At 49.2% G+C, this 22,837-nt stretch overlaps 3 protein-coding genes across 4 annotated transcripts in view; 1 reads left to right on the top strand and 2 right to left on the bottom strand.

The window, feature by feature from the left end:
• The first annotated feature begins 1,794 nt into the window (after window positions 1-1,794).
• Window positions 1,795-6,020, top strand: PAX4 (paired box 4). The gene is made up of 9 exons (XM_005879183.2): window positions 1,795-2,110; window positions 2,629-2,844; window positions 3,130-3,205; window positions 3,731-3,841; window positions 4,056-4,138; window positions 4,477-4,546; window positions 5,015-5,070; window positions 5,353-5,494; window positions 5,827-6,020. The coding sequence occupies exons 1-9, from the start codon at window positions 1,802-1,804 to the stop codon at window positions 6,018-6,020; spliced, it is 1,257 nt and encodes a 418-aa protein (XP_005879245.2). The 5' UTR covers window positions 1,795-1,801.
• A 3,003-nt stretch (window positions 6,021-9,023) lies between these two features.
• Window positions 9,024-18,639, bottom strand: FSCN3 (fascin actin-bundling protein 3, testicular). 2 transcript variants are annotated; one of them, XM_014550174.1, is made up of 7 exons: window positions 18,283-18,593; window positions 16,335-17,031; window positions 15,881-15,999; window positions 12,902-13,061; window positions 12,063-12,233; window positions 11,536-11,736; window positions 9,024-9,282 (listed from the first exon to the last, which is right to left on the bottom strand). In XM_014550174.1, the coding sequence occupies exons 1-7, from the start codon at window positions 18,424-18,426 to the stop codon at window positions 9,071-9,073; spliced, it is 1,704 nt and encodes a 567-aa protein (XP_014405660.1). In that variant the 5' UTR covers window positions 18,427-18,593; the 3' UTR covers window positions 9,024-9,070. The 2 variants fall into 2 exon arrangements, with proteins under 2 accessions (XP_014405660.1, XP_005879241.2); XM_005879179.2 differs by having other exon boundaries at window positions 9,105-9,282; window positions 11,536-11,741; window positions 18,283-18,639.
• A 1,524-nt stretch (window positions 18,640-20,163) lies between these two features.
• ARF5 (ADP-ribosylation factor 5) overlaps window positions 20,164-22,837 on the bottom strand; it is a 3,837-nt gene continuing 1,163 nt past the window's right edge. Inside the window, exons 3-7 of the mRNA XM_014550172.1 lie at window positions 22,383-22,463; window positions 21,936-22,045; window positions 21,402-21,473; window positions 20,760-20,885; window positions 20,164-20,654 (exon numbers count right to left, since the gene is read on the bottom strand). Of these exons, the coding sequence (XP_014405658.1) occupies window positions 20,568-20,654; window positions 20,760-20,885; window positions 21,402-21,473; window positions 21,936-22,045; window positions 22,383-22,463 (476 nt within the window). The 3' untranslated portion in view covers window positions 20,164-20,567. The remainder of the gene's footprint in view (window positions 20,655-20,759; window positions 20,886-21,401; window positions 21,474-21,935; window positions 22,046-22,382; window positions 22,464-22,837) is intronic.

The raw sequence follows: 22,837 nt of genomic DNA, 5'->3' as shown, positions 1-22,837 counted from the left end.
CAATTACACAGACATGAAGCAGGAATGGGGGGCAGAGAAGGAGCTTGGAATTTCAGCTTTGGGTGAGGAACTGGCTTCCAAACCTTCTTGAATTTAACTCCCTGGGTAGCTCCTGACTTCAGTTTTATTTTTGGAAAAGCTTTTGCCTTCCTTCCTGACTTTCTGAAAATATGAGTTTGAAGGGGAATGTGTCTCTGCCCAGAGAGGAGTGAGTAAAAGCCAACTTAGTTACTGAAATTAAAAAGTAGCTCCGATTCCATACCCTCTGCAAGTGCATTGTTTCACCCATGCTAGTCTCCTCCCTCAGCTGCATTGTAATCTCTGGGGCGGGGGCGGGGGGCAAAAACCTTGCCCCTTTTCTTTTGATTCCCTTTATCCCTAACAACCAGCAATATGCTCATGATTAACACCTTGTTCGGTACATAATTGCAGATTAGTTAACTGACCCAAGATGGCCTGGTTATTACAGGAAAGTTCTAAGCCAAGGCTATTCTCTGCAGTGACCGCCATCCCTGCCAGGGTTCCAGGCATGAAAGGAGGTGGCTTCCACTCCAGTTACCTGCTCATAAAAGCAAGAAAGACATGGGGCCCATGACCTGTGTTCCTTGCTTGTGCTCCTATGTTGGTAGCAAACTGTTCTCTCCTGCTTCTCACTCCCTCCCTTCTACATGCCTTCGGTACATGTTAGTGGAGTGAATGAGTGTCTGATCCCAGAGTTGGTCTCTGAAGAGTGAAGCTTCACTATGGGATCTAGAGCTCCCCAGAGTTAACAGGAACCAGCAATCCCAGCAAGTTAGAAACCGCCAAGAGGTGTGTCTTCCAGAAGAAGCCAGGACTTGGGGCTTATTTATCTCTGTTTCCAACATGTGAGACCAGAACCTCAATCCTGGGGGTAGAGCTAGCCCCATGCTTCCCAGATCTCCCTGGAGAGTATATCAAACAGGAGCAAGACCTGCCCTAAAGTGTCCTGAAGGAAGCTTTCTGGCTGGTGGTTTGGGGGAACCTAACTTCAGGAGCTGCCCAAAAGCGAAGGCAGAGCCTTGAACCTGGTCTCCAGCCTCAGATATTTGGCAGCTGGCATCTTGGGTCACTGAGGCCCTCTTCTGGCTGGGCAGAGTATCCTAAGTTTGGATCTGGCCCAAGTGCATCACCCAGGGCTGAGAAGGCTATTGAGGGGTCAGAGATGACAGTTGTCTATTTGGAAGAAGAGAAGCCTGAACATTTGCAGGCATTATCCCTTTCCACCTCCCTGTACATGGACATGTGAGAAATGATAGCCCCCCTCCCTCCCAGACCCTTATCAGGACATCCAGAAAAACTCAGTCCTCTGCTGGCCCTGTGATGTTTTACTTCATCACAGAGGGGTTTAAGTAAAGAAAATTTGAATTTGCTTAGCTAACCTACTGGCAAATTTTAGAAACCTGACCCCTTATCACAATATACTAGATCCTAAGACCATTCTAAGCAAGAGACTTCACCCCAAATCACCCCCGATTATTGCAGGCCCAGCCCCAAGACCGAGGAAGGAGATCCCCAGAGGAACTCCCCTCCCCAGTCTTCCCACTTCCTGCCCTTCTGTGAGAGGTCAGCCTGGAGCATGCCACAGGATGGTAAAATGCCTGGGAGAAGTGGGAAGAACAGGGTGGCGTAAGGAGGGAGGGGATATCTACGGGTTCTGCTTCCATCCACGTGGTTTCACCTGCCCTTGGCCAGTGTTCAGGGGAAGCTTTGTCCAGTTACTCCCTCCCTGCTCCACCCTGTTTCCCTTAGATCATGGGGGTCACAAAGCAAAGTCTCACCCATGAGCCAGCTCCCAAGAAAGAGGCATGTTTGGGGGACCCCAGGAGCAGAAGGGGAGCAATCCCCTGGGGGGAAGACTGTCTCTGTGGTGGAAAGCCAGGCTGGAGGGCCCTTCATGCCACAGGGTGGGCTGGAGAGAGGGGAGACGTGGTTTGTGGATGCCTCCTTCTCATGCCCAGGGATCAGCAGTGTGAATCAGCTGGGGGGCCTCTTTGTGAACGGCCGGCCCCTGCCCCTGGACACCCGACAGCAGATCGTGCATCTGGCAGTGAGTGGGATGCGGCCCTGTGACATCTCACGGAGCCTTAAGGTAGTGGGCTAGAACTTTCACCCAGGGATGGGGACAGGACGCAGGAGAAGAGGTCCCCCTTAAGGCAAGTCTGGAGCTATTACAGACTCTGAGGGCCTTCGGGTCTTCCTAGAACAGTGGTTCTCAACCTTCCTAATGCCACGACCCTTTAATACAGTTCCTCATGTTGTGGTGACCCCCAATTTCATTGTTACAAATTGAACATAATTAAAGCATAGTGATTAATCACAAAAACAATATGCAATTATGTATGTGTTTTCCGATGGTCTTAGGCGACCCCTGTGAAAGGGTTGTTCAACCCCCAAAGGGGTCACGACCCACAGGTTGAGAACCGCTGTCCTAGAAGATCCTCTTGGGGGCTGGGATGGGGAACCTCAGGCTCCCAAAGATGAGGCTGGCCTCTCAACTCTATGGCCTGGTCCCATAGGTTTCACTTTGCCTTGTAGCCTCCTCTGTCCCAGGTAGACTCACCTTCTGCCCATTATGCCTTAGCTGTTCCTGCTTCTCCCCTGACCCAGGTATCTAATGGCTGTGTGAGCAAGATCCTAGGGCGTTACTACCGTACAGGTGTCTTGGAGCCCAAGGGAATTGGTGGTAGCAAGCCACGTCTGGCCACACCCGCTGTGGTGGCTCGAATTGCCCAGCTGAAGGGTGAGTGTCCGGCCCTCTTTGCCTGGGAGATCCAACGCCAGCTCTGTGCTGAAGGGCTTTGCACCCAGGACAAGACTCCCAGTGTAAGTGCCTTCCTCTCCCCACTCTGGGGCTGGCAAACAGGTTATCTGGGGAGAAGATCCCTTCTTATTTTGCAATGAGGCCATCCTAGGCTGGCGGGCCGGGCTCCTGGGCTCTCTTCTGAAAAGTGGTGAGAAGGTGAGAAGAAACCATGGGGGAGAGAAAAGCCTGCCCTTAGGAACTGTGTGGGCCGGGACAGAGGAGAGAAAGGATACTGGGAAAATATCTGTAGAATGCAAGCCTGGGACTGTGTACCATCTCGCCACTCAACACCTTGACACCTCCAGGTCTCCTCTATCAACCGAGTCCTGCGGACACTACAGGAGGACCAGAGACTGCCCTGGGCACAGCTCAGATCACCAGGTGGGTCTTTGCGTTGCCCCCAGGGATGATCAGAACCAAACCTAAGCAGTTTACAGTTGGTTATAGTCTCATTCCCTCCTGGCAAAAGAAAATTGAGGCTCAGAGAAGGGAAATGACTTCCCCAAGGTCACCAGCTAGTAGTTGGTAGGTCCTAGAACAAAACCCAGGTCCCTAGCCTTAGGTTCACAGGATCTGCTGATGAAGAGGCAGGACTGGCCCTTCTAACCCTCCCTCTGCCCCATGCACAGCTTTTAATAGCACCTTTCATGACCTGTGGGGTTATGCAAACCTGGACCAACCTTGCTGCTGTTTCCCCCCAAACCCTAAGCATGCACCCTCCTGTGGCATGAGTATGCCTCCTACCAAGTGCCTCTGCAGTGACCTCCAAGTGTGAATGCCCCAACAGTGCAGCTCTGCTCTTATAGCCATGCTGTCTCCTGTGCATAGCCCCAGGGCCCTGGGGACCCAATCTGACCAGAGGAATCACCATCACAAACTACCACAAGCCATTGTCCCCCTTTTCAGCCGTTTTGGCTCCAGTTCCTCGCACTCCGCATAGTGGCTCTGAGGCTCCTCGGGGTCCCCACCGGAATCGGACTATCTTCTCCCCAGGCCAAGCTGAGGCGCTGGAGAAAGGTGCTGGGCCGGGATGGACAGTGGGTCAGAGGTTGCTCAGTGTGACATATGGAGGCAATGTCCCTGAGGCCTGTGGGCAAAGGTTGAGAGGTGGAGGCTGTGGTGGTCCTATAGGGTCATTTAGAATTGTAGCAGGTGGGGAGTGGGGCCTCCGGGGGAGACCCATGCCTTGCTTCTCTCCCCATGCCCTTGCGATGAGCCCCGATCTCTGCAGAGTTCCAGCGTGGGCAGTATCCTGATTCAGTGGCCCGTGGAAAGCTGGCTGCTTCTACCTCTTTGCCCGAGGACACGGTGAGGGTGAGTGAGCTCTGCCACATAATGTGCACAAACCACAAGGATAGGGTGTGTTCCGGGAAGGCTTTGGGTTCGGGTGAGGTGGAGAAGGGGGCAATAAGGTGGAAACAAATTTGTCTGGAGCAGAAATTAGAGACAAGACCCTCCTTGTTCTCCTCTCCTTCCCCACTTCAAGCCTTTGAGTTGAGAAGGGGCAGAGAGCAAAGGCCAGAGCAGGAAGGGAAGATGTCAGGTCTCAGGAAAGGTCTGTGCTCTGAGCCAGGTCAGGAACAGGTGGTGAGAGCCATAGGTGCCAGTTAGTGGAGAGCACAGCCAGCTACTTTGTTTCTGCCCATTCTCAGGTCTGGTTTTCCAACCGAAGAGCCAAATGGCGCCGACAGGAGAAGCTCAAGTGGGAAATGCAGCTTCCAGGTAATTTCTCTGCCCATCCATCCATCCATCCATTCACTCACCTATCCTTCCTTCCTTCCTTTCTTCCTTCCTTCCTTCCTTCCTTCCTTCCTTCCTTCCTTCCTTCCTTCCTTCACTCACCTACCCAGCCTTGCTTGCGATCTACCATCCATCCATCCATCCATCCATCCATCCATCCACCCATCCATCCACCTAACATTTACTTGGCCCTCCCATGTACCAGGCCCTGTGTTAGATGCTGGACAGTCCCTGCTCTTCAGGGCTGCAGTGTCTTCATTTTACCATCCCTGGAATTTAATCCTTCTTCCCTAGTCTCCCAAGGCTCTGCCAGTTGAGGGTTGTAGCATCCACCTCTCTCACCCCTGCCAGAAGTTGCTCTCTTTCCCAGAACCTTCTTGCCTCTCACTGCCACGCCCCCCTCCCTAGAGCCGGTTTCTCCCTCTGAGTGGATCCACCCTCACTTTGTAGGTGCTTCTCAGGGACTGGCTGTACCGAGTGCTTCCCCAGGGATCGTCTCTGCACAGGTATCCAAGAAAGAGGGGAGTTTATGAACTTGGAAGACTGGAGGGCTCACTGCTTCTCCCATTCCCAGTGAAGGCCTGAGCCAGATTTCTCTCCCAGATGACTCCCCTGGGGTCCCCACAGCCCACACTTCCAGAAAGTGCCATCCTCACAGTCTACTATATGAATGGCACCCTCTGGAGTTGCATAGTGTGCATTCCGGGGGGCGGGCAGCCCTGGGGTCCCAGTCCTGCTAAACAGAAGGTATCACTGGCTGCTGAGGGTGTTCCCTTGCTTTTTTCTAGCAGTCCCTTGGCAGTGTGACCACAGTGGCCCTGCCTGTTCCAGAATCCCTGGGTCCCTCCTGCTATCAGCTGTGCTGGGGGACAGCACCAGACAGGTGCCTGAGTGACACTCCACCCCAAGCCTGTCTCAAGCCCTGCTGGGGTAAGAATACAGGCCATGCCTCACTCCTGCAGGGTGTGGGGAGGGCTAGCTGACTCCACAGGAGGGCATGGATCTCTGGTCAAGATCATCAAAGGAAACTTGATAGAGCTTTTCTCCTTGCTTGCATGGCCTACAAAGCTGGGGAGACTAGTATCCCCCGAGTCTATAGTACCACTGACAGCCATAGCAGGAAAAGGGGGTGGGATTGGGATTTGAGTGTTTCTCTTCAGGGTAAAGAACCAACATCTGTGCCTCTCCTCATCAGTGACTTGGGTGGGAGGGTTCGGGATGGGCAGCAACAATCCCAAGCTCACCCTCTCTCTGTCCCTCAGGCTACCTGCCCCCCACAGCCGAGCCCCCTGCATTCAGTACTGTCCGGCCATCCTTGCCTTTCCTTCCACTGCCCCTGCCGCCGTCAGTCTTGGTGCCCCTCAGGCCTTGCTCTGGTTTGGCTCCCCAATACTGCAAGGCCTGCGATGAGGGAGGCGGGCCAGAATGCAAGGGAGATGCGGTGCAGAGGGTCTAATGCTGGCCTGCTCAAGCACACCATTGCTCCTTCCTCCTTCCTGCATCTCTTCCTCGTTGGTGGACCTTGCCTGGTCCTGCCCTCCTGCCCCTCGTTCCTGCCACCCGATTTGAGGGACTGGAGAAGCCATGCTGACCCACTTCTCTTAGTGGCCTCAAAAGACCTCCACTTGGCAATAATAAAAACATTTTTTTAACTTAGCAGTAGTTCCTATGTCCTTCATGTTTTTCCCATGAGCACTCATACTCCCACCCTTACATTTAACAATTATAAACAGTTTGCCCTATCTATCTATCTATCTATCTATCTATCTATCTATCTATCATCACCCGTCTATCTAATCTATCTATGAATGTATGCATGTATGTATCATTTATCTAGCTAATGTGCATATGGGTGTATGTAACTATGTATGTATATAGTATGCATCTATCTAGCTATATACCTATCTATATATGTATGTATGTATATACCTATCTTGGTATTTGAGTGCTCATATACCCACACATATGCTCTCTCACACACACACACACTGATAGTACATCATAGCGCATCACCCCTAAGTCTTCCAGCATGCATCTCCAAAAAATAAGAAACCTTTTATATAACTGCAAAACCATGACCACATGAGAAAATTTTCAATAATTCCTTAATCTAAAAAAAAGGCATTAATTAATTGCATCTCTCTCTCTCTCTCTCTCTATATATATATTCAATAATTCCTTAATCTAAAAAAAAGGCATTAATTAATTGCATCTCTCTCTCTCTCTCTCTCTCCATATATATATATATATATCTTTATACATATATATCATGGTAGCAAGCAATAGAAATGTCATTTTTCACATTCTACTTGTCCCTTTATACTCCTGGGGTATGTTTGCTTGCTGCTTCTTGGCAGTAAGTTCCCAATCTGCTCAATTTTGTTCGCTGAAGAGAAATCTCTAGGCTCCTCTTGGGAAGCCTTGGGATGTAGGGAAAAAGAAAAATAAGTGGAAAAGGGAATGAAGAAGAGGGTGTTTGGGATGGGGAATGGGCTCATCCCCCCAAATTCTTCACCTTCTGAAGAGCAGGGATGGAATGACAATGCAAAAGGATGGGGAATTGGGGACATATGTGCCTATTCTAGGTACTGGTCCAGAAGTTGTTTTTCAAGAGAACTCTTTATCATCAAACACTCTAGAATTATGCTGTTCAATAAGTAGCCACCAACCACATGTGGCTATTAAAATTAAATACAGTGAATAATCCAGCTCCTCACCCATACCAGCCCTATATCAAATACCCAATAGTCACATATGGCCTGAGGCCACTGTATTGGACATTAGACATTTCCATCAGCATAGGAAGTTCTATGGGGCAGCACAGCTCTAGCATGAAATTCCAAGGATACCAGAGCCTGCCCCTGCCCTGCCTTCAATACGCTCAAGCTGGGGGCCTGCTGGACAGACTGCCCAGGGAGATGGGTGAAGCTTTGCAGGGTGACAATCTGCCTAGCACCATCTGAGAATAAGCCATTCACTTCAGCGACAGGACTGACACCAGCAATGGAAGAAGAGACCCATGGCTGAGCACAGTCAAGTGGAGAATGGATAGCCACTTGTGGGAAACTGGGCAGAAGAGAGAAAGTATGTGTGTATGTGTCCCCATGCACACGCATGCCTGCTCATATGAGTGTGGATGTGTATTTAGGAATGCTGAGAGATTCTGCATTAAATGACCTCCAAGGTCCTATCTCTCTGAAGAATGTGTTCCACTCCATATCTGTGGCCTGTTCTTCATGTTCTCTAGGAAAGGAGGTGTCCTGGCCTCTAATGTTCTCAAGCTTCATTTATTGGATAAAATTTTAACAAAATTCTTTCATATCTCTTGAGGAGAAACATACTTACAAAGAAACCCTGAGGTCATTTCTCTCAATTCAAACACAGTATCTCTCATGTTCCAGTTTCAGCAGCTCTTCTAAATGGACTAAAAAATCAAGCCCTCATTATGGTACAGTGCAGTTTTCCCAAAGTGGGGGTCAGTCATCATTGTTGGTATCTGGAAACATTTTAGGAGGTGTGTGAATGCTGCTTTAAATAATATTGAGTCAGGGGGACATATGTAAGCCTTTCAACAATAAATAATTATTAAAAAGATATTGAGTCAGAAATGAAAATATGACTCCCTTTCTATTCTGATTACGTCAAAGAGAAAGTCTTCATTTTGGCCCTAGTTTTTAGCGCCTCTGTAACAGTTGCTATTTTTTTTTTTTTAAACACAGGGACAGGGTACCTCAGGCTCTGAGCCTTGGGCAGGGAAGGGGAAAATCTAACTAGGGTTGATAACACCACTTTATTTTTATTGTAATTACTTTTATGACCATTTTCTATTTATGGCAAGGGATTCCGGCCTTCCATTTTATGATAGTGATTAAAATGATCCTTTCTACATAAATATAGTTGAGTCTTTGTCAATAAAAACATGAATAGGGCAGATGGCAAGTAGATAAACATCAAAGTTATGAAGACAGTGCAAGAATGACAGTCACCTTGGAAGCTCTGTTTTGATGGAAAGAGTAGTGGCCATTAGCATCCACTTTAATTGAAGAATTGAGCCAGAGGTCCCAGTCATGGGACCTTGGGCAAATTACTCCAGCTTCCTGCAAAAGGTAGGCAGTGATGGGGAAAGTACCTGTTGTGCCCAACTGACTGGGCCGAAGGACCAAGATAGGATGATTGATTGGTTAACTTCAGGGGTGATGGGGTGGTGGTAAAAGGGTAGGCTATATAGGCATAAGCTATTATTACCATTACCCTGTGCCCATAGGATTAATGAGCCTTCATTCTTTCTAAACCAACAGACATTTAGTCATATCTGGATTCTGAGTCCTTCAGGGCAAGGCTGACTCCTCATGGTATCACTGGGGAAAGTCTGGTGTTTCTGGTGGGGATGGGGAGGATCAATGGAAGATCCATTGATCTTCTAGGTCTCATTTGGGCTCCTCTCCACTGGCTAGGACTTGGAGTGATGTGGGGCCCCAGTATCAACCTACCCCCTCCTCCAGACCCCTACTCTGTACCGAGTAAGACGCACACCAGGGTCTTGGGGGTGGCCTTTTGTGATGTATTGTTGCTCAAAACAGATGTTTTGCTAAACTGGGTAGGAAAAGTTGTGTAAACAGATATTCTTCTCGTGGATCTTGACTCTGGGGTTTCTGTTTTGTTCAGTGTAGTAGTTTCTCCTGGAGGAATTGGATTTCTGTAGGTGGCAGCCCATTGACCTGGGAAGTGAAGAGGAAATAGAAACCGTCAGTCAGTCATTTGCTGATCTCTGGCTTTTAGGGAAAAAACCTGCAAGATCCTGTGGGAAGAGAGAGGGTAAAGTGATTTGTCCCATTCTTGATGAGGGATCACATGGACATGGAAAGTTAATTTATAGAAAAAGGCAGTAGAAATTATTTTTTAATCAAATGAATGGTGCAGGAATACCGTCAGAGTTCTTAGGGAGACTGCAGTCAATAGGTAAAATTTACTAAGTGAGAGTGTCCTAGGGGCCAGGCTGTTTACTAAGCATTATACAATCATTATCTCATGTAACACAACAATCCCATGAGATAAACACTATATTCCCATTTCACTGGTGAGAAGCAGACTTTAAGAAGTTTATTTGTCCAAGTTCAAACAGGTTTAACTGATAAAAATCTAATTACAACCCAGTTCTGTGTCCAGAAGTGAGCTCTTAACCGCTACAATACACTGTCTCCTAGAACGTCAGGCCTGGAAGGAGCCTGAGAAGTTTAGCCCAAGCCAACCCCTTCATGAATAGATCAGAAAACAAGTCCAGTGGGATTCTGTTTTATTTTTTTTCCAGTTTGGCCGTAGTAAAAGGTTTGCATAAAAAAACTGGTAGAAAAATGGAGGAAAGGAGAGAACACATATTGGGGGCGTGGGGGGTGTCTATATCTAGATTCATATTGTCATTTAACTTTCACACCACCCTATCAATTAGATATTATTCCCATTTTACAGATAAGGAAACCAAGGCCTAGAAGTGTTAAAGCAATTTCCCCAAGGACCAAGCCTTATTAACTCTTGGTTTCAGATCTATATGATGCCAAAGTGCTTACTACAACATCAACATTTTCCAAGGCAGGCAAGAGAGGTGGATTGTGACGGGACAGGTCTAAGAGCAGGGAGGTGTTTGTCCTCAGGAGCTGTGAACAGGGAATGATGGCATGGAGGCAGTATTTGAGGAAAGGGAACTAGGTGTGGAGAACAGATTATTGGGATTGGATCTACTAGGGAGCCCTTGTTACAGTGCAGGCTTTTGAAATTTTAATGTCTTCCTTCCTTTGAGATGTGTGAATCTATTTAACCCTCATAATAATCCTGTGAGGAAGGCAGATTGGATATCACCTCCATTGAAGATGGAGACAAGGAAACTGAGGCTCAAAGATGCAGTTTGCCCAAATGATACAACGATTCAGTGACTCAGCAAGTATACAACCCAACTCTTCTGACCCCATTCCAGGGCTCATTCCAACATATCCCAGCTCCCTTGAAAGCATCTCTGACTTGGAATAAGCTGGCAGGAGGGCTGCTTATCTCACCTGGTAGTAATAGCAATTAAGGAGGAGCAAGCAGCCCTGACCAGTGTGGCTCAGTTGGTTGGAGCATCTTCTTATATGCCAAAAGGTTGTGGGTTCGATTCCTGGTCAGGACACAAACAGAAGGCAACCAATTGATTCTCTCCCACACCCTCCCACTCACCTTCTGTCCCCTCTCTAAAATCAATAAGCGTATCCTCAGGTGAGGATTTTTTTTTTTTTTAAAGAAGGAGCAAGCACTGAAGAGGCCTTGTTAAGGAAGAAGCCAAGAATTTCCAGGGGGGGTGAAGGGAACAAAAGGGAGGAAGGAGAGATGGAGCTGAGGTCTTGAGCCTGAGCCATCTGGGAGGATGGCAATGCCCTAGATGGCCATGGGGAGGGGAGGATGAGGAGGCTGATTTTGAAGAGGTGGCAGGATGAAGTCAAGTCAACTGTCAATCAGGAAGTTAGAGATGAGGTTAGAGTTCAGGAGAAGGGTCAAGGCTGCAAATAAATATCTGGGAGCCATGAGCACCCCAGAGATCCAGGAGTAAGGATAGCAAGTGCACAGGGCAGAAAGCATATCTCCAGTCACTCTTTTTGAAAAAATGGGAAAACTCTGCATCTAATAAAGATAAACAGATACACAGGTATGCCTCACCCTTTCCTCTGCAGGCTTGCTTGCAAGTGCTGTTATGCGTGGCATAATAGTGAGGAACCTAGACCCGATTTCTCCTCTCTCCAGGATGTCTAGGACTAGGAACCCCAAGAGGAGAGGCACGGGTTTGGCACACATGTCTGGAGTTGATAGAGTTGTAGGACAAAAGTCAGCCCATGGTACGTTTCAGTCTTACTCTCACCTGCCACCCCTCCATCTCCCTTCTCCTCCTGCCCCCCGCCCCCCCGTTCCTGCTTCCCTCCGCCAGGTTCTTACCCGCTGTCCCTTACCTAAAATTCCCAAATACACTCTTTGGTAATGTCCTCGCTGTCTGCCAACAGGGTGCCGCTTCGGTCGGATCGCATGTAGAAGCCGTTGGGTGCCAGCACTGTGAGCAAGTTGCTCCCCTGAAGCTCGATACAGAAGTTGAGGGCAAACTTTCCCCAAGGGCGAAAGGTACCGAAGGATGTTATTGACCAGAAGGATCCACCCTGTGCTGGGAGGGGAGAGCTCAGGTCAGTGGGCCATTTGGGAGGGGAGCCTCCAGCAGTACAGCCTCTGAGGGGGCTCCCAGGACAGATGCCACCCTCCCTGGCTGCCCTGCCGGGCCTGCGCTGGAAGACCCCTCCATAGGAATGCAGGAGGGCTGGCTGCTGTTCCGCCAACCCACTCTGGAGGCCTAGAAGTGTGAAAACTGAAAGACACTCTGGTTTTCCCTTTATGATGAACAGGTCCTGAGTGGCAGACCCTGAGGTCTGAGTTGGGGCTGAGGCAGGGCTAGACTGTGAGGTGAGGGTGAGGGTAAGGAGCTACTCACCCTGAAAATGGTAGATGCCCTGGCGGCAGGGCAGCAGGTGAATGCAGTTGGGCTGGTCCATGTTGCACTGCATGAGGTCATGTCCTGATGAGATGCCCACATACCCATACCGGCCTCGCAATGCAAGGAAGGGGCGGTTGGCTAATCGAATCCCAAATTCCTCACTTGGACCTGAAAGAAATTAGGCAGGCATTATTTGAATGGGCTGCCTCTAGATCAGTGGTTCTCAACCTTCTGGCCCTTTAAATACAGTTCCTCATGTTGTGACCCAACCATAAAGTTATTTTCGTTGCTACTTCATAACTGTAATGTTGCTATTGTTATGAATCGTAATGTAAATATCTGATATGCAGGATGGTCTTAGGAGACCCCTGTGAAAGGGTCGTTTGACCGCCAAAGGGGTCGCGACCCACAGATTGAGAACCGCTGCTCTAGATGCTTTGTCAGATGGAAGCAGGAATCGGGGGGACACTAATTGCAGAAGGCTATTGTCAATATTTTAACATTTAGTGAACACCTACTGTGTGCCAGGTACTAGTGTGAAATGTTTGTGAAAGCACTTAGAAATTTGTATATTCTTCCTTCCTTTGAGATGTGTGACTCTCTCCAACCCTCATGTAACCCTGTGAGGCAGGCAGATTGGATATCACCTCCATTGAAAATGGCTCAAAGAGGTGGTTTGCCCAAATGATGGCAAAAATTCAGAGACTCAGCAAGTACACAGACTCAAATCTTCTGACCCTCCCTCCCCCTATTCCAGTGCTCATTCCAATATGTCCCAGCTCCCTTGAAAGCATCTCAGACTTGGAATAAGCTGGCAGGAGGGCTGCTTAGCTCACCTGGAATGGTGGCATTGGCTATCAGCAGGCTGTTGGGTGCGATGCCCAAGAAGCGTCCATTGGGAGACTGCAGGATGATCCTGCCACAATTCCAGTGCATACGGAAGAAGGTGTCACACTCCAGCTGGTGCCCATTCGCCAGCACTGTCCTATGGCGCCTCTGGAGATTGTAATGAGAACAGAAAAGGAACGAAAGGGATGAAAATAGCTTTCTTCCCATCATTTTTATTCCTAAACCTTCCTTCCTACACCCCACCCACTAGCCTTTGTCATTCTCCCAGGGGGCGCTTTATACTTGCATCTCCTTTTTGGAAAACATGTTGTGACCTCAGCCCTCTCACTTGCCCAGTCTGTGCTGTACCCCAGAGCCCCAGTATCAAAAAGGGACCTGGATATCCATGTGGAGAGAAATAAACCTTGGCCCAGACTCCAAAATAGTTTCAAAATGGATCATAGATGTAAAAGTGAAACCTACATTATAAAACATCTAAAAGAGAACAAAGGAGAAATTCTTTGCAATTTGGGGGTAGGCAATGATTTCTTGGGATAAAAAAAAAAGCACTAATCATTTATAAAATGTAGAAATTGGACTTCATTAAATTTAAAACTTGTTACTCAAAAGACACTGGTAAGCAAATGAAAAAGCAAGCCACAGATTGGGAGAAAAATTTACAATACATGCATTTGGCAAAGGACTTGACTTCAGAACATACAGAGAACCTTCATATTCAATAATAAGACAAACAATCCAATAACAAATGGGCAAAAAATTTGAACAGAGAAAATATACAAATGCTCAATAAGTACATGCAAAGATACTCATACATTATCAAATATAAGGGAAATGCAAATTAAAACCATAATAAAATGTCATTACACACCCATTATGTTGGCTAAAATGAAAAAGACAATACCAAGTGTTGAGGAGGATATGGGACAATTCGAATTTTTATGCATGACTGGTGAGAATGTAAAATGGTACAGTCACTTTAGAAATCTATTTTACATTTTCTTAAAAAGTTAAGCACACATTTTATCAGTAGTTACAATGCTGGGTATGTGCCCCAGATAATTGAAAAAATAGGCCCACAAAAAGATGTATACACGAATGTTTATAGCAACTTTATTCATAATAGCCAGACTGGGAACAACTCAAGTTATTAACAAGTGAATGGGTAAACAAATTATGTTTGTGATTTTTCAATTTGTTTTTTATTGACTTTTTTAGAGATAAAGGGAGAGGGAGAGAGAAACATCGATGCAGGACATCTATCAACCGCCTCCTACCTGGGATGGCGCCCACAACCTGGGTCCCTGCCCTGACTGGAACCTGTAACCTTTCTGTGTACAGGATGATGCCCAACCAACTGAGCCACACTGGCCAGGGCTGTTCGTGTTTTTGAGTAGTGACATACTACTCGGCAATAGAAAGGAATCAACTTCTGATATGTGCAACATCATGGAAAATTCAAACAGTATGCTGAGTGAAAGAAGTATACGTACTGTAATACGGTATGATTCCATTATATGAAACTAGAAGCCCGGTGCACGAAATTTGTGCACGGGTAGGGTCCCTAGGCCTGGCCGGCAATCAGGGCCAATCTGTGGGGCAACCAGCGGGGCAATCGGGGGGGGGCCCCCCCGCTGGCACCCGCCTTGGTTGGCCTGGGGCCTGCGGGCTGGGGCAGCTCCTGCATTGAGCATCTGCCCTCTGGTGGTCAGTGTGCATCATAGCAACTGGTCGTTCCGCTGGTAGTTCCACCCTTCAGTGGATTTGCATATTAGGCTTTTATTATATAGGATTCTGAAGTAGAGAAATCTAAATGTAATCCACAGTGGCAGAATACATATCAGCAGTAGTGAGAAGAGCAAGGGTGAATGGAACTGACTGGAAAGGGGCAAGAGGGAATTTCTGTGGTGGTGAAAATAGTCTCTAACTTGTTAAATGGTTGTGGCATGGTTGCATAGGTGTGTATACATTTGTCAAAATGTATTAAATTGCACACTTAGAATGGGTGTATTTTATTGTGTGTGAGTTATGCCTCAATAAAATTGATTTTTTTTAAAGATTTTTTTTTTGTCAAATATATTTCTTTGATTTTTTACAGAGAGGAAGGGAGAGGGACAGAGAGTCAGAAACATCGATGAGAGAGAAACATCGACCAGCTGCCTTCTGCACACCCCCCACTGGGGATGTGCCCGCAACCAAGGTACATGTCCTTGACCGGAATCGAACCCGGGACCCCTGAGTCCACAGGCCGACGCTCCATCCACTGAGCCAAACTGGCCAGGGCTGATTTTTTTTTTTTTAAAAAAGGCTCCATTGGCCCTAATGCAGTGATGGCGAACCTTTTGAGCTCGGCATGTCAGCATTTTGAAAAACCCTAACTTAACTCTGGTGCCGTGTCACATATAGAAATTTTTTGATATTTGCAACCATAGTAAAACAAAGATTTATATTTTTGATATTTATTTTATATATTTAAATGCCATTTAACAAAGAAAAATCAACCAAAAAAATGAGTTCATAGGTTCGCCATCACTGCCCTAGTGGGTTGGTTAAGTGGTTAGAGCATTGGCCCTTGGACTAAAGGGTCAATGAGGGCTGGATTCTGGTCAAGGACACATACCTCAGTTGCAGGCTTGAATCCCACCTCCGGTTGGGGTGCATGTGGGAGGCAACCAATTGATGTGTCTCTTCCACATGGGTGTTTCTCTTTCTCTTTTTCTCTCCCCCTCACTCCTCCATTCTCTCTAAAGTATCAATGAAAAACGTATCCTTGGGTGAGAATTAACAACAAAAAAGAGAGGCCTCATTGAATGAATATTGGTCCATTGGGTGAAAATGAATGTTTATTGACAAGGGCCTCCATGGTTCACTCTACCATCTGGTCATCTGCCTTGAAAAAGGATAAAGTGTGTCTAGAGAGAAAGAATTTAGGGCTTAAAGATTATCTTGCTCAGAAAGCCAAGTCTTACCTGGGCTAGGTAGCAACCATTGGCTGAACGAAGCTGCAAAATGGGTCTGTCATTGTCACTTTCAAACTGGAACAACGACATTGGGGTTAAGTGTTCAGAGGCAGCATATACCTCAACATCTGCAGAAGAAGAATATGTCATAATAAGCCTGAGTCTGGTCTCATCCTCAGTTTCAGCCCCTTCTCTATACTTTATGACTGGGGTTCCCTCTGCTTTCCCTCCTTGTCCTTCACCACCTTCTATTGGACCGTAGAAGCCTGGAGAAGACCCAGGACCCTTTTCCCTAAAGCCCACACCCCTGCTTTATTGCCCTTCTTCATGGCACAGAGATCTTGGGACCCCTAGATATTCCCTATGAATAGGTTCAAAACTCCTCACTGATCCCAAACACATTTTCCTCTTCTCAGTAGCTAGCCCTCCCTTCCTCCATGGCTGCATCGGACCCAGTACTTGCCATAGAGGACAGAGAGGAACTTCCGAGTCTTTGCCCTGAGGCTGACCCAGGTGGGGCAATGCTGTAGGATGAACCACTCCTCGCCCCTATGGGGATTGGAGCCCAGGCCCAGGAGCAGGCGTGGGCCCTGTGCATACAACATGCCCCCTTCTCCATCACTCAGTGCCACGACTCCTCCAGGCCGCACTTGCATGTGAAAAGCAGTCTGTGACGAGGGTTGGGAGACCAGTTGGTCTAAGTGGGACAAGAAACAGTGTGTAGATGTCTCCAGGTGGTAGCATCCATCTTGGAAATGCAACAGGAATCCACATTCCCCCAGGCAGGGAACTGGTGCGTCCACCCAGACACGACCCGCAGTAGAGTCAGCCCTGGCATAGCAGTGGTTGAAGGGGCTGTAGAGGACCACGTGGGCATGCAGGGCTGGCCGGGGCGTCCACATATGGTAAGCTGAGAGGACCCGGGAGTTGCAGAACACATCGTGGCCATCGGACTCCAGATAACGACCACTGATTATGCACTGGAGGGTCCACTTGCCATTGCGGTGGAAACGGAGTAGGAAGCATCCATGGTGGCTTGTCCTTGGCCGGTCATAGCACAGAGAGCCATCTGCCTCACACAGAAGGTAGAGGCCCTGCAAGCTCCTTAGCCGTACCACAGCCTGTGTCTCATGCTCATTGCTGACCAGAATCTCCCAGGTCTGGAAGCATTGGGAGGGAGGAGAGGGAAATCAGTACTGCAAGTGGCTAGACCAAGGAGTCCTACAACCATCACCTCGGGAACCACCCTAGAACCTTCCTTAAGTCCAACCAACTTCCCCTCCACCCCAGTCTCCTTGATGTTGGTTTCTTTACTCTCTCATCCAACAGTAATCAAAAGATCTCAGGACACCACCCGCACTGGAGCCATAGGGCTTCTCAGGATCCCAAGAGAAGTTCTGGATGCCCACCTCCAACTAATGGGAGGTAAACCTCCCTCTCTTCCTTGACCACTTTCATTACCTAGTTTTTTTAAAAAAATGTATTTTATTGATTTTTTACAGAGAGGAAGGGAGAGGGATAGAGAGTTTGAAACATAGTTGAGAGAGACACATCAATCAGCTGCCTCCTGCACACCCCCTACTGGGGATGTGCCTGCAACCAAGTACATGCCCTTGACTGGAATCGAACCTGGGACCCTTCAGTCCGCAGGTCGACACTCTATCCACTGAGCCAAACCAGTTAGGGCTACCTAGTTTTTAAAGAAATGTTTTGGTTTAAGTCTTACTTCTCTCTTCCTTACTATTGCCCCTGAATAGCATACTCAGCCAACACTTTCATCTCCAAAGGACACCTCCTGAACATGGCAGGAGAAAAGCAAGACCTCTTACAGCCAGGCCTGGGCTCAGGGATGAATCAGGGAGCACAATTTAGATGCAATTGTTTGCTTTAGCTGCGATCAACCCTCTTATAAGCGAGAGGATCTCGCTACTGCTTCAATCTTAGTGCCATCCCAGATGGGCCTACATCGCTCTCTAAAATGAGAACCAACTCTCCTAGGGCTTCTAGAGTACCCCATTTCCAAACTACAACCAGGACAGAAACATAGTCTTGCAGTATCCACTGATTTAACTGTTGGATCCCCCAAATTCTGCCTTCCAGCCTGAGCTCTTCACCTCTCCTCTTTGTGATGACACAACCACTCTGTGCTGGAATGCAGGGTAGGGGACATACAGAGCTAGACAAAATAGCGAGGCCGGGGCTGAGCGTCACCTCCTGGAATAGGTTTAGAGACAGGGAGATGGAGCAATAGAGACCTGTGGGCAAGAGCCTGGGGTAGAAGGGTCTTGAGCTAGCAATGGCAGAGGCCAGGAGAGTAATTAGGTAGAGTGCACTCTCCCCCTCCCCTCGTCCCCCCACGTGAGAGCTTAGTCACTGGGGACAATGGTTCCAGTACAGGTTGACTCTGTTACCTGTCTCCGGCCCAAACCTTTTGCAGTAGTAGTGACCATATTCTTATATGGCTCATAAGTGAGGTAGGATCCTGCCCAGCTGATGAGCCCAACCCTTAGGTCTTCCGGCTTGGGTCGTCTTTGCATCCATTCCACCTCCTCCATGGGGCCGGCACCACAGCTGATGACTCCTTCCGGCCCAGCCTTCCCCCCAGTGGTGAGGTTCCACAGGCCATAGGGCCTGGAATCAGGCCCAAAGCACCCACCGGAAGACGTTCCCAGAGGGAACTTTCCAGGCAGAGGCTGACTAGGGCTCAGCACCTCTGTGACCCGGGCGCATTGTGACTGAGAGCTGCCCCTCATCCCACCATAGTGGGGAAAGGGCCCTGGCTCAGCATCAATCCATGACCCAGAGGAAGTGGGCCCAGGCTCGGGCATGAGCCTCTCCACACCACTCCGGGCACTGATGTGGGCTGAGTTAAGACTGAGAATCAGAATTTCAGCTTGTGCCAGTGACCACCTGTGACTTCAGGTAAGTCCCTCTTCTTCTTCACTTCTGTTTCTCTTTTTAATCACAGGGGGGGAAAATCAACCCCTTTTCTCCCAGAAAGTGGGTTCTACCTGGCTCCCTTGGGGCTTAAGGTGTTTTTGGAGTTCATAATATCCAAGAAAAATCTGTTAACTTTTATGGCCCTTGGGAGGATGAGGCTAAAATGTCAGGGAGGGTGAGGATACCCCAGATCAGTGGTTCTCAACCTTGGCTGCACATTAGAGTCACCTGGGAATCTTTTTAAAATCCTGATTTCTGGACCTCATCCTCCGGAAATTCTGTTTCTTTGTTATGGGGTGGGGCCACAACATTAGTAACAAAGAAACAGAATTTCCAGAGGATGAGGCCCAGAAATCAGGATTTTAAAAAGATTCCCAAGTGATTCTAATGAGCAGCCAAGGTTGAGAACCACTGCCCTAGATAGATAACCAGCAAGGATCAAATGACTCATTTTAACCAGGAAAGGCTGGCTCAGGAGCAGGGGAAGAGAATAGCCCGGGAGGGGAGAGTCCCGAGCACCCATCATAATCCCCAGCTGCACTGCTGCTGCGCAGACAACCAGTGCTGCCTCTAATACCAGCCCAGACCCCCAGAGTCTCTGTTAGCCTTTACCTCCGGGACTCACTTCCTACAAAGCTCATGGAGAAAATAGCCCACAACCTGGAGAAACTGACATGAAAGAAGGGAGAACAGCAAATAAAATAAAATACTAGTAAAAGGGTGGCGATGGTAGGTTTTAAGCTTTGCTGGGATGCAAAGGGAAACAGGCAGAGTGAGTCACGCTCGGAGAGTAGCCCACAGCCCTGGTCCTATTCCCCATTGGCAGGGGTTGTCTACCCAGGTAGAGAGTCTCAGTGGTGCACAGTAAGGAATGTAATCCCTAGGCCCTACCAATGTTTCACAAAATAAGGCGAATAGACCACAGAATCGGCTGCGTGACTTTAAAGATGCATGTTCATGTTTTCTCCAGTGTACCTCAGGACTCTTGTTTTTAACGAATGTTCCCTCCCCCTCAAATTTCAATGTGATAGTAATCATTAAGAACCACAGCTGGCTAGGAGATGGATAGGATATGAGAGTTATGTGGTTTACAGAAGCAAGAAGTTAGATCCTGTTACCCTCAGCAAAGGCCCCTTGGAATTGGGAGGAAATAGGATTTCCTCCACTGGAACCCCTGCAGTACTTCCCGCCTCAATAAGGAGGGAGCTGCTGAGCTACATGAAGGCAGCAATGTATGTGTGTGTGCTTGGGGGGAGGGGGTTTGGCCCTGCAGCCTTAGCTGCTTTGAGCCTCCCCCATATTGTCTCGTTGCATCCAATAACCCAGCCCCCACTACTAGGCTACAGACCACATCATGTACAAACCACAGCAAATTTATTACTCAATATCCAGTGCCATATCTTAGCACCACCCGGAGCCCCCCTCCCCTCCCACCTGGCCCCAAGGGTATGCCCAAAATGGAACAAACAAAAGTAAACCCAGGTCCCTGCTCCTCCTCTGGAAGAAAGGGTCTCGGTCCTAAAAGCCCCTTCCACAGGTCCCAGCAGGCAGGAGAGTGGACCCCTCTGTGCCCGGAGAGCAAGGCTCCAGGCTCCAACAACAGAGAGAACATGCAGGCAGGAGGGGCAGGAGCAGAGGCCTGTGTCTGTGGGAGGAGGAGCAGGAGGGCAGGGCACTGCCTGAGGAGTCCGGGAGTCTGGTGATCCCGGGGATGCACGCGGGGGCTTCCGGGCAGCAGGGGCCGGCCCCTGGTTGGTTAGCGCTTAGACAGCTCATGGGACAGCCAGTCCAGCCCATCGTATAGGCCTGTGCCTTGGGTGGCACAGGTGGCCTGGACGTACCACTGGGGGGAGAAGGAAAGAAAGAGGTTAGTATCAGGGAAGAAAAAGGGGGATGCCTTCATTTCCTGCCCAGCCTGTGGCTCCCTTGGGAGAGGCAGGACCCTCACCGTGCGACTGCGCAAGTGCTGCAGGCCCAGCTTGTCGGTCAGCTCGCTCACGGGCATGGCGTTGGGCATGTCCTGCTTGTTGGCAAAGACCAGCAGCACCGCATCCCGCAGCTCATCCTCCTGCAGCTGAGAGAGGCCAAGGGGGTGGAATCTGGGGTCCTTTGGGGTCCCCAGGCTCCCTCTTCCCTGCTGTGTAGGGAAGCTCTCCTTTCCTCCTTCTAGCATATTTATGGGAAAAACAAAATATTGTGTAGTCTACTGCTGAACACAAGACACAGAGTTATAATTCACTGGAGGCCATCCTGGCCTTAAGTCTAGAAAGAGCCTTTTTCTAATTTGAGTAATTGCCCTAATCAAAATGACAAAATTTCGAAATGGAAAAGCAAGAACGTAAGATGATGTTTCTCTCCACCACATATTCCCCTCTTCCCACTAACTCCTCAGACTCAGAGGTGAGGATGTGAAAATTCATGTCCTATACTTGTTACCTGACCCAAATTCAGAACAGGGTGAGAGTCTCCTTGTGTCTGCGTCCACAAAGAGAAACACACATTCAAGGCCCGTGAGGCATTTCCTGACTGCATACCACGACAGAGCCCTGTCTCCACACCGAGGGCTCAGTCCCAGGGCCCTGGCGCTCACCATCTTCTGAAGTTCATCAGCCGACTCCTGGACCCGCTCCCGGTCATTACTGTCCACCACGAAGATGAGACCCTGGGCAGAAAGGAAGGTGGAGCAATCACTCCCGTCTAGAACATACTTTAGTCTGGCTCTTTCTCTCTTTAATCGTCTCTAAAAACTTCCACTAAGGCTCGGCAGATGTCCTGGCACAAAGTGGAGGCACCCTGCAAAGGATACAGCTTCTGCCCTCAGGCAAGCAATCTAGCTAAAAGACATAGGTGGGAACAGGGAGAGAGGTATGAGAGCTAAATCAGGCAGCCTGGACCCTGGACCCCAACCCTGCTTCTCAGAACACCCCTAAGGTGGCTGGGTCTCAGAAGACTAAGGCCAATTCTGAAGGATGATGAGAAGCTAGCTTACCAAAGGGAGGGGGGGGCGGAGTGTGAAGGGAGCAGGGCTTTAACCTGGCCTGGGGGCCCAGACTAGGCCAACATCTCAGTCTTCCTAACCCTAACACCCCCTCCCCTGGGGTTGGAGAGACATCCCTGCCCCCACCTGAGTGTTCTGAAAGTAGTGCCTCCACAGAGGCCGAATCTTGTCCTGGCCTCCCACGTCCCAGACCGTGAAACAGATGTTCTTGTATTCCACTGTTTCCACGTTGAAGCCTGCAGATAATTGGGGGGAAAAAAAAGAGAGAGAAAAAGTCCTGAAAGGAAGGAACTCACTAAAACTAGGTGAATTCAGCAGGGACACAAAACCAGAGGGCAATGATCAAGGCCCAAGGGATCAGAAGCCCAGAGACCAGCAGTCCACAAATGGGGCGGGGTTAGGGCACATCCAGCCCTCCTGGGCACCATCCAACACGTACAGATACCATGACCCACTTCTCAGGTAGCTGTATCTGGTGTCAGCTCCCAGCACTGGGGTGCAGAGTGGGGGGTAGACCCCGAGGAGGTCAGCCGCGGCGCGCTCCCGCTCCTCCAATCTGGCCTCCAGACTCACCTATGGTGGGAATGGTGGTGACAATCTCCCCCAACTTCAGTTTGTACAGGATTGTGGTCTTGCCAGCTGCATCCAAGCCAACTGCAAAGGAGAGGGGCCTGGCGATAGAGATAGGAGCGAGGGAGCCCCCTAGAGACCAGGGAGGGGGAAAGGCCAGGACAGCTGATGGTGATGATGGTGATGGGGCGAGGGGCCGAGAGCCCAGCGCCTTCAGGTGAGCGCTGTGGTCCACCTTCCGGGCCTGGAGGGCAGTCTGGGTGGTGAGCGAGCGCCAACTCCTGAACCCAAAGCCGGAGAGGAGGGACGGGAGAGGACTAGGGGTGGAAGGTCACAGGAGGAGAGTCCCGCTCCTCTGAAAAGTCGTCTCCAAGGGCGGAATCCTCCCTTCTCACCAGCCGGGCTGGGGCGGAGGGCGCTTCACCCCACCCAGGCCCGCAGCTCCCGGTCTCAGGGCC

Source organism: Myotis brandtii, unplaced genomic scaffold (genome assembly GCF_000412655.1).
Source record: "Myotis brandtii unplaced genomic scaffold, ASM41265v1 scaffold587, whole genome shotgun sequence".
NCBI lineage: Eukaryota > Metazoa > Chordata > Mammalia > Chiroptera > Vespertilionidae > Myotis > Myotis brandtii.
Note: the sequence above shows the minus strand (reverse complement) of the source record. Positions and strands in the feature narration are given on the sequence as shown.

What these genes read in the sequence shown, in the direction of transcription:
- PAX4 (XM_005879183.2), top strand. Translation starts at nt 1,802, where the DNA reads ATGAGCCAGCTCCCAAGAAAGAGGCATGTTTGGGGGACCCCAGGAGCA. An exon ending in GGCACAGCTCAGATCACCAG is followed by an intron (nt 3,206 to 3,730) that starts GTGGGTCTTTGC and finishes CCCCCTTTTCAG; the next exon opens with CCGTTTTGGCTCCAGTTCCT. An exon ending in AGCTGAGGCGCTGGAGAAAG is followed by an intron (nt 3,842 to 4,055) that starts GTGCTGGGCCGG and finishes CGATCTCTGCAG; the next exon opens with AGTTCCAGCGTGGGCAGTAT.
- FSCN3 (XM_014550174.1), bottom strand. Translation starts at nt 18,426, where the DNA reads ATGGAGGAGGTGGAATGGATGCAAAGACGACCCAAGCCGGAAGACCTA. An exon ending in ATGGTTGCTACCTAGCCCAG is followed by an intron (nt 13,062 to 15,880) that starts GTAAGACTTGGC and finishes TACAATCTCCAG; the next exon opens with AGGCGCCATAGGACAGTGCT. An exon ending in AGCCAATGCCACCATTCCAG is followed by an intron (nt 12,234 to 12,901) that starts GTGAGCTAAGCA and finishes AATTTCTTTCAG; the next exon opens with GTCCAAGTGAGGAATTTGGG.